The sequence below is a fragment of the Myxocyprinus asiaticus genome, chromosome 20 (assembly GCF_019703515.2).
Source record: "Myxocyprinus asiaticus isolate MX2 ecotype Aquarium Trade chromosome 20, UBuf_Myxa_2, whole genome shotgun sequence".
Classification (NCBI taxonomy): domain Eukaryota; kingdom Metazoa; phylum Chordata; class Actinopteri; order Cypriniformes; family Catostomidae; genus Myxocyprinus; species Myxocyprinus asiaticus.
The window spans coordinates 4,640,717-4,656,343 of NC_059363.1; the positions used below are offsets into that span (position 1 = coordinate 4,640,717).

Consider the following 15,627-nt stretch of genomic DNA (forward strand, 5'->3'; position numbering starts at 1 on the left):
ACAGTCAACTCCCCATGCAATCTTTAATCAGCAGAGTGTGGAATGGGTGAGTGGTTTTGGTGCAACATCAGAGAATTCCTTGCTTTAAAATACTCCCAAAATTAACTCTCATATTATGTTCTGGTTAATCTGTAATTACTCAATAGTTGGTGCTGTTGAAAACTTAAATGGTTGGGTTAAGGGTTAAAGGATTAAATTATTTCAGAGGTTCAAAAATATTTTTAGTAACCCCTTTTAACCTTGTGAGACCCTGTTTCCACATGCATGTATGTTGTGTTTTGGCTTCGCTATACGCAACGCATAATTTTAATTCATTTAAACCAACAGATCTCAACTCTGGGCTGTCAGTAAGGGGTTAAACTTTCAACACACAACGAGTCATGTGACAAAATAATATGGCGCGATCACAGCAAAGTTTTTGCCTTTAGGAGAAATGTCAACAAAAACATGAAATTCAACATATTTTATTCTTAAATATTAATTGCAATTATGTAAAAAAAAAAAAAATATATATATATATATATATATATATATATATATATATATATATATATATATATATATATATATATATATTAACATGGTTGGCAGTGATTGGATGATGCTGGCCATTACTTTGAATCAGAATTATTTATGCTAATTTATGATTGGTAAAATCCTTCAGCACTGGCTATCACTTATTTTTTTGACCGTGCAATGAGAGAACTTTGAGATTTTGTTTTCAAAGTATAAAAAAAAAATTGTAACATAAAAGTCAAATCAAGTCAAATCATTTTTATTTTTATGGTTTTATTATTTTTGCTTTTCCCAATACACTGTTCCAAAGCAGCTTCACAGAAAATCAGCTGTAGTGTTTGTAACGTCTCAAAAACATGAAAAACCAACACTCCTGGAAACATAATAACCCATTTCTATGGCTTGGTTTCATTTAAAATTTCAAACTTAGTCCTGCTGTCCACATACAGTATATGAACATAAATTTTTAGGAAAATTTGCTCCAGACTTTTTTTTTTTTTGCATGTTTATAAGGTGCTAGTTACAAATCAAAAAGGGAAATGTAAAAGGCACACAGCAGTCATGCTAGAGTCTGAGGAGGTTAAAGTACGATTAGCCTAAACTTCATTTCAGTGTTGACTGTAAAAAGGATAATATCCACCTCCTAAATCTCTTGGTTTTGATTTACGAGCTCTTGATCCAGCTCAACATAAGCACATAAGACATGAATAACCTATATTTATGTTTTTATGATGGTCATTTGTTCAGGCTCATTCACTACAGAACAATAATAATATTACAGAATAATCTCTAATGGATAAATTCACTGAATCTCCTGTGTTTGACCTCAACTAAGCTGATAAAGAGGAAAGAAAGTTAAAGCCCTTGTGCAACATTCACTCAGCACGTTTACATACTTTACACCAATTATGCTCGATAAGCCGACAATGCGTGTGGTCATGCAAACTCCTTAAACGGCGTACCTCTATCGGGGTCATAAATGGTTTAAGAATAAACCGATTGGCACAGGCAGAGTTTTGCCCATCAACCTGATTTTGTGTTACATGTAAACACCTTTTTAGTCGTTCTTACTGGCTTACCCCCAAAGTGCACACGTGTTGTGCACAGTACCTGTTTACATTTTGCTGTCAAAAGCAGAAAATAACCCAACGTCAAAGCTTATGTAAACATGTTTCTTGAGTTGTCGTTCTGATTCTTGATGGTTAACAGTTTACTGCTCTCCATGTAAATGAACTCACCGACTACTGATATCTGATTTGCACATGAATCATGCTTTTTTTTAACTGATTCAAAAAGTGTTCGTAAATCACTCAACTGTACGTGATGACTTTTATAAGTTAAACTGTGATGTGAGAATATTGGAAATAATATTGGAAATAATAAATAATAATTTTAACATTAATAAAGTAAACAATTATGTTGGAACTTTAGCACAACATTTGACACAATCTACTTAAAAACAGTGATACACAGCTATTACAAAATAGTTCCAACTAAATTCTGATTGGATAGCCTCTGTAAAATGCAGATAAATGCACTGTAATCGCACATTCTATAAAGAGAGTTATACTCTAATGCATGTGGCTTGGCAACCATAAACTACCTACAGTTTGGCTAATGAATGATATTACTTAGAGGAAGAACTGTTTAGTCTAATTATTATTCATAAATGTAACTATTAATTATAAATTAATTTTTAATTCAACTATTAATTCACAAACATTTTCATATTCATTATATAGAAATGTAAATATATTTTGAAATCTTATCGTATTGCTATTGCCACTATTTTATAAAAAGCAATAAGGCACTCAAAACCGAGTGTTACAGTAATTTTACCACAGTTGAGTACGTTTCCATCGTGCCTAAGAATATTCTGGGTTCAATACAAGTTTAGCTCAGTCGACAGCAGTTGTGGCATGATGTTGACAATCACAAAAATACATTTCGACTCGTCCCTGACGAAAATGGTAGGGGGCCTGGGTAGCTCAGGGAGCATTGATGCTGACTACCACCCCTGGAGTCGCGAGTTCGAATCCAGGGTGCGCTGAGTGACTCCAGCCAGGTCTCCTAAGCAACCAAATTGGCCCGGTTGCTAAGGTGGGTAGAGTCACATGGGGTAGCCTCCTTGGACGCAATTAGTGGTTCTCGCTCTCAATGGGGTACGTGGTAAGTTGTGCGTGGATCTCGGAGAGTAGCATGAGCCTCCACGGTGTCATGCACAACGAACCACATGATAAGATGCGCGGATTGACGGTCTCAGAAGTGGAGGCAACTGAGACTTGTCCTCTGCCACCCGGATTGAGGTGAGTAACCGTGCCACCATGAGGACCTACTAAGTAGTGGGACTTGGGCATTCCAAATTGGGGAGAAAAGGGGATTAAAAAAAAAAAAAAAAAAAGCAAAAATGGAGGTAACAGTGAGGCACTCACAATGGAAGTGAATGGGGCCAATTTTTGAAGGATTTAAAGGCAGAAATGTGAAGCTTATAATTTTATAAAAGCACTTACATTAATAGTTTCTTGACATTACATCGTCATGGCAATGAATTTGTAAAATTGGCTATAACTTTACACAAAATGTTAGCAAGCGATTTTATCACACTAAAATCAGGTTAACACACATTGTTTAGGTCTTGTGGCTATACTTTTGAAAAATGCTGTTTCACACACTAAAAATGGGTTAATAAAGGGCTTAAAGATGCAAAAAGCAAATTAGGTGTAAAAAATGGAATAAGGTTTTACTGCCTCTGTTGTGACTTTTGTTTTATGATTACTAATTGTTCTCATTTTTCTGAAAAGAAGGTTGCATATGGTTGAATATGCATATGTTATGCATATTCTCTTTTTTTTAATAATTGTATTATCTTCCCTGAGGTCCACTTATAATGTCAATAAAGTTTTTTTGCACCAAAAAAGTCCTAATTTAATAATATATGATCATTTTCCACCCTGTTTCTGGCCCTCTGTTTGAAACGCTAGATTTAAAGCTCTCTGGCTCTTTAAGACTTCAATGTAAACGCCAACTGTTCTGATTGGCTAACATCGTGCAGTCCCTCAAATACAGCCATATTTGAAACTCAATCGGAAGAAAATGAACAAGATTCACATTATAATTTATAAAACTACATTTCAGGGTTAACACATAACGTACACCCAACACGTTTCATCATAATGTATAAAAATGTTCCCCAAAGCATAGCAACTATCAAACAGTCATGACATTTGAAAAATTTGAGATTAAACTGTTAACTCATGGGTCCGGTAGTGTTTAACTGCCACATCTTTCAGTTTTGTTGCAAAGCTTGATCATATTGTGACTGGTTCACAAGCAATCCATGCTGATATTAACCAAAAACATACAATCCACGCTGAAATGTTCTGAATAAGCAAACCTAATACAGTCCATGGCAGAGTTTGGTGCTTCAACCGGCAACAGGCCAAAGCAGAGACACTGGTCTTCACATCTCACATCTTCCATGTTTGTTTACACACAGGATTGCATGTGTTTCTTCCAGACAGTTCTCCCAGTGGAAGCAGCAGAATGAGACGCGTTTTTAAAAGTTGCGCTTGTACCGCTCTTAAACGTGCTGCGCATTGCCAGAAATGCATCGAAACGATTAAGATGTCCATATAGTGCATGTGTACAAAAGACTAACAACTAAAATAGTACAGATGGATGCAAAAATGGTCCAGGACGTCTTCAAAACAGCACAACAGCAAGATAAAAAGTCTCCTTTTCAGAGTCCTAACACTCTCCTGGCCTCAAGAGGCGCACTAGCGACTGACTAGCCTTTAGCCTCCTCGTTAGCACGCCCGCCTCTCATGCCGGAGGTACTGGAGCGGGTCAAGCAGGACCAGTTACAATTGCGTCTTTTAAAAGCAGCGCGAGATTCATAATAACCATCAAAGCTGTTCATCTAGTGCAGGTTTATGTAGAAAAACATTTAAATCCAGATAGGCACATGAAGGTATCCTGTGTAAGTCCCCTTTGGATGAATCTCCCATAACAGGCCCTGTCTCCTCTTCACCTGTGTGAGTGTGATTGTCTGAGCACCAATGGGAGGGGGCCAAGGGTGCAATGACGAAAAACAGGCATTGATGTCTTGGTGGAGGTAGTCATATGCAGATGTATTTGGTCCTTGTGATGTCACAAGTTCCACAATTTCCAAATGACCCGTTTCTGGAGCCTGGTTTAAATAAATGCCCTTTTTCTATTAAAAAAGAAGTTTTCAGTTCTGAAACTTACAGTATGTTTTTATAGTACTATGACCTCCTACAGCTGCAATCAAAATTATTCAACCCCCCTCACCAGCAATACATTCTGGTGATGTGAATTAAAACACCAACTAAAACCTCAGTAAACAAAGTAAGTTTTTAATAAACATTTGAGTGATTTTGAGAACAAAGAGTTCAGTTTACCCAAATTTTTAAATAAAAAAATAACTAATTCTCTCCACAAATGTCATGTCAAAAATATTCAACCCCCAAACTCAATCATTTGTGGAGCATCCTTTATCCATAATAACGGCAAATAAATGTTTTAGGTAAGTGTTCTCAGACTTCGGACACCTCTCTATTAGAATTTATACACATTTCTCATGAGCAAAAGCTTCCAGCTCATTGACATTCTTTGGTTTCTGTGCTGCCACTGCTTCCTTGAAATCCCAACAAAGGTTTGCAATGGGATTTTAATGATGGACTGAAAGGGCCATTTAAGGACATTCCACGACCTATCCCTGAACCAGATTTTAGACAACTTGGATGTATCCTTGGTGTTATTGTCTTGCTGGAAAGTCCAGTGCTCACGGAGCTTCAATTTACACACTGAAGGCATCACATTTTTCATGCCAAAATGGCCCGATACCTGAAAGAATCCATGGTTTCAGTCACATAGTCAGGATAGCCGTTTCCTGCGGCCGCAAAACACCCCCATAACAGGACTGACCCACCTCCATGCTTGACTGTGAGGATGGTGTCGTTCTTGTCATCTTACTCCAGACGTACTGCTGACCCATGGGTCTAAAACTCATTTTCAGTTTAGTATCATACATCTATAAAACCTTCTTCCAGGACTCCACAGATCTTTCCAAATTCTTTCCTATTACTTCTTGAATATTCAAGTCAACATTTCCCTTGGTGAAGGTTGCTGTTTAAAAAATGTATGAATGGTGCTGCTAACTTTGTCTATTGGAAATCGAAGTGCTTTGGAAATGTACTTTTAGCCATGACCTTTCTTGTGTAATGAAATAATCTCCTCTATTAGCTTTTGAGACAGCTTATTTTTAATGGCATTATTTGCATAGAAATACATTTTTGCTTACAACGCTAAACTTACATTTTAAAACTTAAATAAGTGCCACTGCAGATTGATTACTTAATTTTGTTTTAAAACAATTACTTGTGTAGCCTTATATATTTAAGAAACAGCTACATGCAATAGGGGTTGAATAATTATGACATGGCTGTATTTTTAAAAAATCCTGCTATTTAGAAATATTAGGTTATATATTCACACTATGACTTTGAATGTGTCACTCAGCTGATTTAGATGTAAAGTTTAAAAATTCTGGGTCATCAGAAAAGCTTACATTTGTAAATCCTTACTGTCTTGGGGGGGTTGAATAATTTCGATTGCAACTGTATATGTCAAAAGATCAAAGAAAATTGTATTCCTCATGTCATGACCCCTTTAAATGCAAAAAATGAGGCCGATACAATGCTACTTTTATTATGTATTGTGTTTATTTTCTGCATGGACAATGCATCACAGCCATGTCAGTTTTCCGTTTATTTTCTGTTCTTAAGTAAACAAGAAAAAATGGCATCCTTCTCTCATCTCAACATTTAAAACTTTCACTTTAGCCTTTTCAACAGGAGTGGGCATTGGATAACTGATTCCCAACATTTCATCTGGAGGCCACAACCTCTCCATCATCACAGGGGCAGATACAGAGGGGTCTGGTTCACTAACAGGGCATCTGTCGGTGATGTAATACATATACACAGGGAATAATGTACACCCATTGACAGATGGACCAGTGAGCACCTCACTGCCGCAACACTGCAGCCCGAGTCACATGATCCCTGAGATCTACAGCATGCATCGGACACTGGCTGCTCTGAGAGCAGGAGCGCTTATGCTCTTCACTGGGTTTAACTGACTGAAACAATAAGAGAGAGAGAGCGCATTAGTTCAGCTTCAAATCAATCCATTTATTGTGGGTCTCAGCAGGGATAATGAGACCATTAGCACTGAGATGGCACCATTAATGCCTTCAACACATGGAATGGACAATCCATTCTTGAGTTGGCCCAGAGTGCAGTTCGCAAGATGTGAGCCTGTTTGACATTCCCTGGAGATTTCTGCGACAGACTGATACAGACATACTGTATATGTGTGGCACATTCTTAATTAAACAAAAATGTTTTATGTTCCAGGTTCAGTTCAAGTTAAGCTTTTGTAGCATAATGTTGATTACCACAGAAAATATTTTCAACTCGTCCCTTGTTTATTTGAAAAAAAAAAAAAAAAAAAAAGTGCTTTCAGTAAGGCACTTACAATGGAAGTGAATGGGGCTAGTCCATCAACATTCAAATACACATTGAGCGCGTTTACATGCGCGTTTTGACACAGATTATGCTTAATAATCCGACAATGTGCGCACGTGTTGTGCTCATGCCTCTTCACAGTTTGACGTCAAAAGCAGAGAAAAACTGGATCATTTCAAATCTCACGTTTTTTTTAAAAAAAGCTGATTTTTGGGAGTAATTATCTTATTTGTGTATGTAAACGGGCTCACTATTTCAAAGGTTTAGCCACAAGATGTAAACATTGTACATATTTACATGATTTTAGTGTGACAAAATTGCTTCCCGGCATTACGTCATCATGGAAAGTTGTAATTTTGAATATAACTTTACACAGATCAGGTTAGTAAGTAATTTTATCACACTAAAATCATGTTAACATGTATGATGTTTACATCTTGTGGCTAAACTTTTGAAGCAGAGTGTATTTTCATGTTTATGGACTGACCCAATTCACTTCCATTGTCTGTCATTAACACAACGGCCCTTTTTGATTTGCTTTTGAGTGATGAGTCGAAATTAATATTTGTGGTAATCAACATTATGCCATAAATACTGCTGACTGAGCTTAACTTGTTTGGAATCCGAAACATTCCTTTGATAAAGAGTAATTAATATATTTTTTAAATAGTCTGTCGATAACCATAACTGCATAGAATGATTATTATTATTTTGCAGGATTTATAATTATTTCTCATGATTTAATATACTTATTTGATTATTTTACACTAATATAGAATTTTTTAATATATCAATATTAAATACTGTAGATTATAATTATGGTTATGTTTTAGCAGTTTTAAGTTTATATAGAGGTTTATATAAAGGTTTGTATATGTATATATTAACTAATATCAATATTTAATGTCATATCTAAAAATAAATTACGATTAACCTTTTTTGTGCCTGCCTGAACATGCATATTCTTAATGTTTATAATTATCTAATAAAATATTAATCTATCAATTATAAAAATACATCATATTTAAAAATAAGTTATATAAATATTATTAATAATATATTCACCATTTTAATTACTATTTAGCCCATTTTTCTTCTATAGACTTTGACAGCATGCATACATTACATTTTTATAGTTATTTTATTTATAAGCAATTTGTTTTTTCTTATTTTTCATATAACGGGAGACAATATCTACTGTCCCTGTCAGCAGGAATAACAGCTTTGAAATTTGAACATTTTCCCCCAGTGTTGAATACGGATCCATTACAGAAAAAATCCTGTGGGCAAAATAAAGGATCTCATTGCATGTCATACAGATAGTGATTCATCAAAATGGCTGTGGCAGCCATTAAAACTCTGAGAAAGTCCTGAGCAAGCACTGCCTGCAGTACACAAATGTGTTTTCACAATGACAATGAGAAAATGAGCATGTTTGTGTATTGAACATCACTATAAGCTGTTCAAAACAATCAAAATGTCCATTTACGATTTTAAAAGAGCATCATGAAAATCACTTTCAAACTTATTTGTACAGAGTTAAAATAAAATATTTGCACATGCAAATGCATAGATTTAAATCATAGTGTTTTGAATTTAGACATACAAACTGTATGTTTAAATTATGGAAAATAAATATGAAATTATGGAATTTCCATAAGTAAGCAGAACTACTGTCTCATACAACCCCCAAAAACAGCATCTACAAATCTGCTCTCTCACATTTAAATTCAAAAAATCATTTGCAATACTTCTAAAAAAGCTTATTTCAATCATCAACAGCCACATGCGGTCTAAATAATTCAAGCTCATCAAAGTAGCAACCACAAACCACAAGCCTCCATGACAACAAGCTCCATGGCAACCTAGATCCTCTCTCACATAATCCCAGCAGTATAAGACATAAGGAAGGGTATGGTTACCTCCATGGCCAGAGCGGCGGTCTGCTGGTCATAATGGTTCAGAAGGTTGGGCATGAAGGTGGTATTGTAGGGCAGATCCTGGCACATTCGCAGGCCTATCGCCTCACAGGTGAACGTACTGTGGCTGCCCACCAAGTCCATGTGGATGCCAAGGCTGGTGGTGAACACGGACCAGACCAGGAGCAAACCAAAGAGCCACATCCCTCGAAAGCATACAGCTGCTCCAGGTAAAGGTAAATCCAGGATATGTCCCATGGTTGAATGGCAGAACACAACGGGGCAAGGTTGAGGGGTTGTTCAACAGAAACAACGGGTTATTCTCTACGCAGATATCAACCACACACCAGTGTGTGAGGTACACCGGTACGATTTGATGGTTCCATCTCCTTCCTGTTTTTCAGATGGTTGTCGTTGATACCCGTCTCTTCACCTACGTCTTGGGTCAGTGAACGCTTTGATCAGACACCTCAAAAGTTGTATGCATCATCTCATGTATATACAAGACTGACTGAGTGAATGAGAAATTGTGTTCCATCAGGGTGGTCTTCAATAGAGCCTTTAAATGGGGCTCTAGGAAGTAGCTTCAACAACTGATAAAACCTGAGAAAAAATATCAATATCAATATACTGTGCGTATGTATACATACATACATACATATACATGTACACATACAGCTCTGGAAAAAATAAATGCTCTAAATGACAATATTATTATTTGGAATTTAAGAGAAATGTTGTCAGTACTTTATAGAATAATACAACAAAAATGTTCATGTTACTCAAACAAATACCTATAAAAAGTAAATCCAAGAGAAACTGATAATTTTGCAGTGGTCTCTTAATTTTTTCCAGAGCTGTATACATATCATCATTTAAAAATATATGTAAAAGAAACAGCCCAATTAAAAGCTGATATAAAAAGAAATGTTGGCATGCTTGTGCATCTTTTATTATTCTTTCTTTTAAAAAAATACGCAGTGAAATATAAAAAAAAAAAAAAAAAAAAAAAAAAAGAAAACATTAATATCTGAAAAACTTTTGTCCATCAAAATTAAAGTCATGTGGTGTAACCAACAAGGTGTCCATTTTTTTTGTCATGTGACCCCCCCCCCAAAAAAACAACAACTGAGAGGACCCCTCGATTCACAATCATTATTTTGTCATATCATTTTTATGAAAAGGCACCAAAAAAAAAAAAAAAAAAAAAAAAACCTTGAAAAATACGCTTGAATTTTTTTATTTAATTTTTTTTATTCATTTGTGAACACTCCCACATATTCAAGGTGCATGGTAATATTTTAACTTGATGGTTACACCACTTGACATTTTTAAAGTCATTAGATTTTTTGTTTTGTTTGTTTTTTTGTAAATGTTATACATTTGTAAAACCAACATGGACCAAATACAATTTTTTAATTACATTTTCAAAAGATTTCTCATTTTTATCACATTTGTCAATTACGCATTTTTTGTACCAAATTCAATTTGTTGAAATTTTTTTTCTTTTTTTTATTTCAAGACAGGATGATTTTGTCATTCTTGTTACAGTAATGGGATTTTCTTTTTATTATTATTATTATTATTTTATTTATTTTTTGCATTACAATAATGAGAATTTGTGGGATAATGATCTTAACTGTCATGAAAATAATGCAAAAAAAAATACAAAATAAAAATCCCATTACTGTAACAGTAATGACAAAATCATCCTGTCTTGAAATAAAAAATAAAAATATTCAAATTAAATTTGGTTTAAAATAAAATACTTAAAATACTTAAATTTTCTTTATGCAAAACATATTTTCCTTTTTAACGGGGGATGAAATACAACCCGGAGAGTTCTTCGTGAGATTCACCCGCCAAGGATTCATTTGTGGAATTAAACCAACATTTAAATTAATTGCATGAAACCTTCCAGAAATACTAAGTGATAAGTAACCTACAAGATGTATCGGGCACTGAGAACATTAAATGAGTGTTCACACTCAGCCACTCTCAATCCAGATTGTTTCATTTGAATTAACTGGAGCCAGTGTAAACAACCCCCTTCCCCCTAAACAACACATTTGTGTGAGTCAGCACACAAACACTCAACCTGCCCAATCTAGGTAAAATAGTAACAGGCCACTAAAAATCTCAATAAAGTCTTTATCATTTCTGAAACGACAAAACACAAACCACCAGACATGTCAAATGCATCCATATTCAAATTGTGTCATTATAGGAGTTATAACATATGTGCTTTATATATATTATTATTAATATATTTCCATAATTCTCTATATTTCATGCAGGACTGCAGTGTCTTGTACTGCTAACACAGATTGTTCTCATGTCTGAATATTTACCATTAAGCATTTCCAGACTGATACATTAACATGTTTGTTCATTTAAAATATATAAGATAATAAATACATAGCTGTATGTGGGCTACAGCCCCTGTGCAGTGCATGCAAAATAAATAATGCATATAAAACTTTACCTTTCCCTGGCACGGAGCCTCTGGTTTTTCTCCAAATGACACAATACAGCCTGTCTCTCCGAGTAGATTCACGCAGCAGCAGGTTTGATTTCTGCACCTTTTAATCTTATAACACACAGAAGTCCTTCCTTCAGTTACGCTCATACAGTCAGAATAACATTAAACACACTCGCTCCGGCCGGTTACTCTGTATCGAGACGCTCATGTATACAAATAATCTTAAACAAGCCCGAAACGTGCACATGTAGAGCGTCACGGACGGCTGGTGGCTTTGCATATTCACGCAGCGAAGCTCCCCCTCCTCAATACAGCGGCGTCTCGATTCGCCGCACCTTCATCTGTTTCCTATGAGACATAACAGGTATCTTCCGCAAGGGGGCGCTTAAAGGCTCAAAAGCCGAATCGTTCATTGAAATCTCACGGCGTACTTGTCTTGTTTGAACACTAAAACATATTATTATTTGATTACATTATTTAAATAGATTAATAATAAAAAATAAATAAAAAACAACGCGGGCCGACGCAAAACGGGTTTGGTGTTAATGTGCCCGTTTGCAGGCATCAGAAACAAGTGTGATTGGTCCAATTTTACCAGCGCTTGGAAATGTAACGCACACCACGTGACTAGTATCGCTCTTCGAATGTTACTTTAGCAAGCAGTCGGGACAATAATTTATAGCCGAATAATGATACTAAGAAACTTTAATAAACACTGAATTGAAAATCCACAGGAAAGAGTCAACACAAGATTATTATTATTTAATCTCATCGCACCTGACCAATCAGAGACAACGCCCGGATCACCAAGCCCCGCCCAATGTGTGAATATGTTCCAAGTTAATTACATTCTACCCACTATTTCTATGCCCACTCCCCAAAACAGCGAAATTCAACTTCAAGGGACTGCGCATTCTGAACTTTCTCTGAACCCTAACACCGAACATTCATTTAGAGAATGATGCATGAATGAATATACTGAAATATATATTTTAATGCTTGGGTTTTCAGCCAGAGGTCCCTTGAAGAGTACATTAAGCTTCTGACAACTTATTTAGAATAAGCCTATATTTGGCACACATTATACATTTGCACATATACAGTGAAATTCATTATTTATTTATTTAGCATATCCCAGCTAAGCTGGTCAGCCATGATATGGCACCCCTGGAGCAGATAGGGTCAAGGGCCCAACAGTGGCATCTTGGCAGTGCTGGGGCTTGAACCCCTAACCTTCTGATCAATAACCCAGAGCCTTATCTACTAAGCCAAATTTCCTTAAAAACATTCCAAAAAAAATTCTAAATGTGGTTGTTTTATAATATAGTTTCATTTATATAGCTTACAGCCTATATAGCTAATTATAAAACATTTTATACACTTTTATTATATAGGCCTTTGATGTTTTCTTATATCGCTTTTTTAATTGACTAATGGTGAAAAGAAACGGCCTCTTATATAATCTTTGTGAATGCAGTTACTTCTATTGAGCGTAAAAGTATCATTAAACTAAGGTAAATCTCTCTCTGTCTTACAATACAGTGGCTTGATGAATCCAGGACATGGTAAATCTTACTACATTGATAAATTAGGTCAACACTAGATTAACGTATGTAAAAATGTGAGTAATTAAAGTTATGATGTTTCCGAACGAATATACAGGTGCATCTCAATAAATTAGAATGTCGTGAAAAAGTTCATTTATTTCAGTAATTCAACTCAAATTGTGAAACTCGTGTATTAAATAAATTCAATGCACACAGACTGAAGTAGTTTAAGTCTTTGGTTCTTTTAACTGTGATGATTTTGGCTCACATTTAACAAAAACCCACCAATTCACTATCTCAAAAAATTAGAATATGGTGACATGCCAATCAGCTAATCAACTCAAAACACCTGCAAAGGTTTCCTGAGCCTTCAAAATGGTCTCTCAGTTTGGTTCACTAGGCTACACAATCATGGGGAAGACTGCTGATCTGACAGTTGTCCAGAAGACAATCATTGACACCCTTCACAAGGAGGGTAAGCCACAAACATTCATTGCCAAAGAAGCTGGCTGTTCACAGAGTGCTGTATCCAAGCATGTTAACAGAAAGTTGAGTGGAAGGAAAAAGGGTGGAAGAAAAAGATGCACAACCAACCGAGAGAACCGCAGCCTTATGATTGTCCAGCAAAATCGATTCAAGAATTTGGGTGAACTTCACAAGGAATGGACTGAGGCTGGGGTCAAGGCATCAAGAGCCACCACACACAGACATGTCAAGGAATTTGGCTACAGTTGTCGTATTCCTCTTGTCAAGCCACTCCTGAACCACAGACAACGTCAGAGGTGTCTTACCTGGGCTAAGGAGAAGAAGAACTGGACTGTTGCCCAGTGGTCCAAAGTCCTCTTTTCAGATGAGAGCAAGTTTTGTATTTCATTTGGAAACCAAGGTCCTAGAGTCTGGAGGAAGGGTGGAGAAGCTCATAGCCCAAGTTGCTTGAAGTCCAGTGTTAAGTTTCCACAGTCTGTGATGATTTGGGGTGCAATGTCATCTGCTGGTGTTGGTCCATTGTGTTTTTTGAAAACCAAAGTTACTGCACCCGTTTACCAAGAAATTTTGGAGCACTTCATGCTTCCTTTTGCTGACCAGCTTTTTAAAGATGCTGATTTCATTTTCCAGCAGGATTTGGCACCTGCCCACACTGCCAAAAGCACCAAAAGTTGGTTAAATGACCATGGTGTTGGTGTGCTTGACTGGCCAGCAAACTCACCAGACCTGAACCCCATAGAGAATCTAAGGGGTATTGTCAAGAGGAAAATGAGAAACAAGAGACCAAAAAATGCAGATGAGCTGAAGGCCACTGTCAAAGAAACCTGGGCTTCCATACCACCTCAGCAGTGCCACAAACTGATCACCTCCATGCCACGCCGAATTGAGGCAGTAATTAAAGCAAAAGGAGCCCCTACCAAGTACTGAGTACATATACAGTAAATGAACATACTTTCCAGAAGGCCAACAATTCACTAAAAATGTTTTTTTTATTGGTCTTATGATGTATTCTAATTTTTTGAGATAGTGAATTGGTGGGTTTTTGTTAAATGTGAGCCAAAATCATCACAATTAAAAGAACCAAAGACTTAAACTACTTCAGTCTGTGTGCATTGAATTTATTTAATACACGAGTTTCACAATTTGAGTTGAATTACTGAAATAAATGAACTTTTCCATGACATTCTAATTTGAGATGCACCTGTATATATATTGCCTGTTTTTAAGATTTAAGCATTTCAATTTCAAAATTCCATCAAATTGTGTAATTTTTAACCAAATTAAATTAATAAAACCTACAAATATTTATGTTTTTTTTTATTTTAAGTTAAAGATGAATCAATTCAATTTGAATGAATTTTGTTATGAAATTGAAATGCATAAATCTCAATTATTTTTATTGTATTTTTTTTTTGGGTGCAATAAAACTTAGCATTTTTATATTAGAGGGTCCCGGGCTTGGCCGAGTGGCTGGGGGAGGTACCTCCACCATAAGAAAATGGGCTTTCTGTCCACATCTTCACAAAACGATTAAGCAATAACCATATAGCTATGAGTTTGACAGTCTAGGTTGTGGATAACTTGGGTTTTACCATTGACGGATGCATTGAGTGAAAAGCATCTGCATACTGGGGCCCCAAACAAACAGACCGTGAACTCACATATGGAATTAAACTGGGTCAGTGTACGATAAATAACAAAAAGCCACTTTCCTCAAATAGGGTTAAAAATAGGACTCAAAAAAACAAAAGGTCAGAGAAAAGAGATTCTTAACCTTCAGAAAATGTTGTTCGTCCAGCTCAGGAGGTCAAACTAATCTCTAATTTCTATTTATTTTATATGAGCTTTGCCCTGTTGGCAACAACATTTTGGGTATGTCATTTAAAACTCTGGTCTGATTGATTTTAATATTTTCAAGCAATATACATGAAAGGAATATTCCAGATTCAATTCAAGACAAACATAAGTAAACTCTATGCGTTATCAATTTTAGTGTGATAAAATCACTTACTAACTTTAGTGTAAAAATATCACATTTTAAAACTTTGTTGACATAATGGCATAATACCACAAAATGAAGATTTAAACAATTTCTCAGCTCAAATAATCCAAAACTCTCCAAAAAT

The 15,627-nt window shown here is 35.8% G+C and overlaps 1 protein-coding gene across 2 annotated transcripts in view; it reads right to left on the reverse strand.

The window, feature by feature from the left end:
* fzd3b (frizzled class receptor 3b) overlaps nt 1-11,723 on the reverse strand; it is a 47,256-nt gene extending 35,533 nt beyond the window's left edge. For both annotated transcript variants that reach the window (XM_051646443.1, XM_051646442.1), the window contains exons 1-2: nt 11,472-11,723; nt 8,990-9,589 (exon numbers count right to left, since the gene is read on the reverse strand). In XM_051646443.1, the coding sequence (XP_051502403.1) occupies nt 8,990-9,244 (255 nt within the window). In that variant the 5' untranslated portion in view covers nt 9,245-9,589; nt 11,472-11,723. The remainder of the gene's footprint in view (nt 1-8,989; nt 9,590-11,471) is intronic.
* Between the last annotated feature and the right edge of the window lie 3,904 nt (nt 11,724-15,627).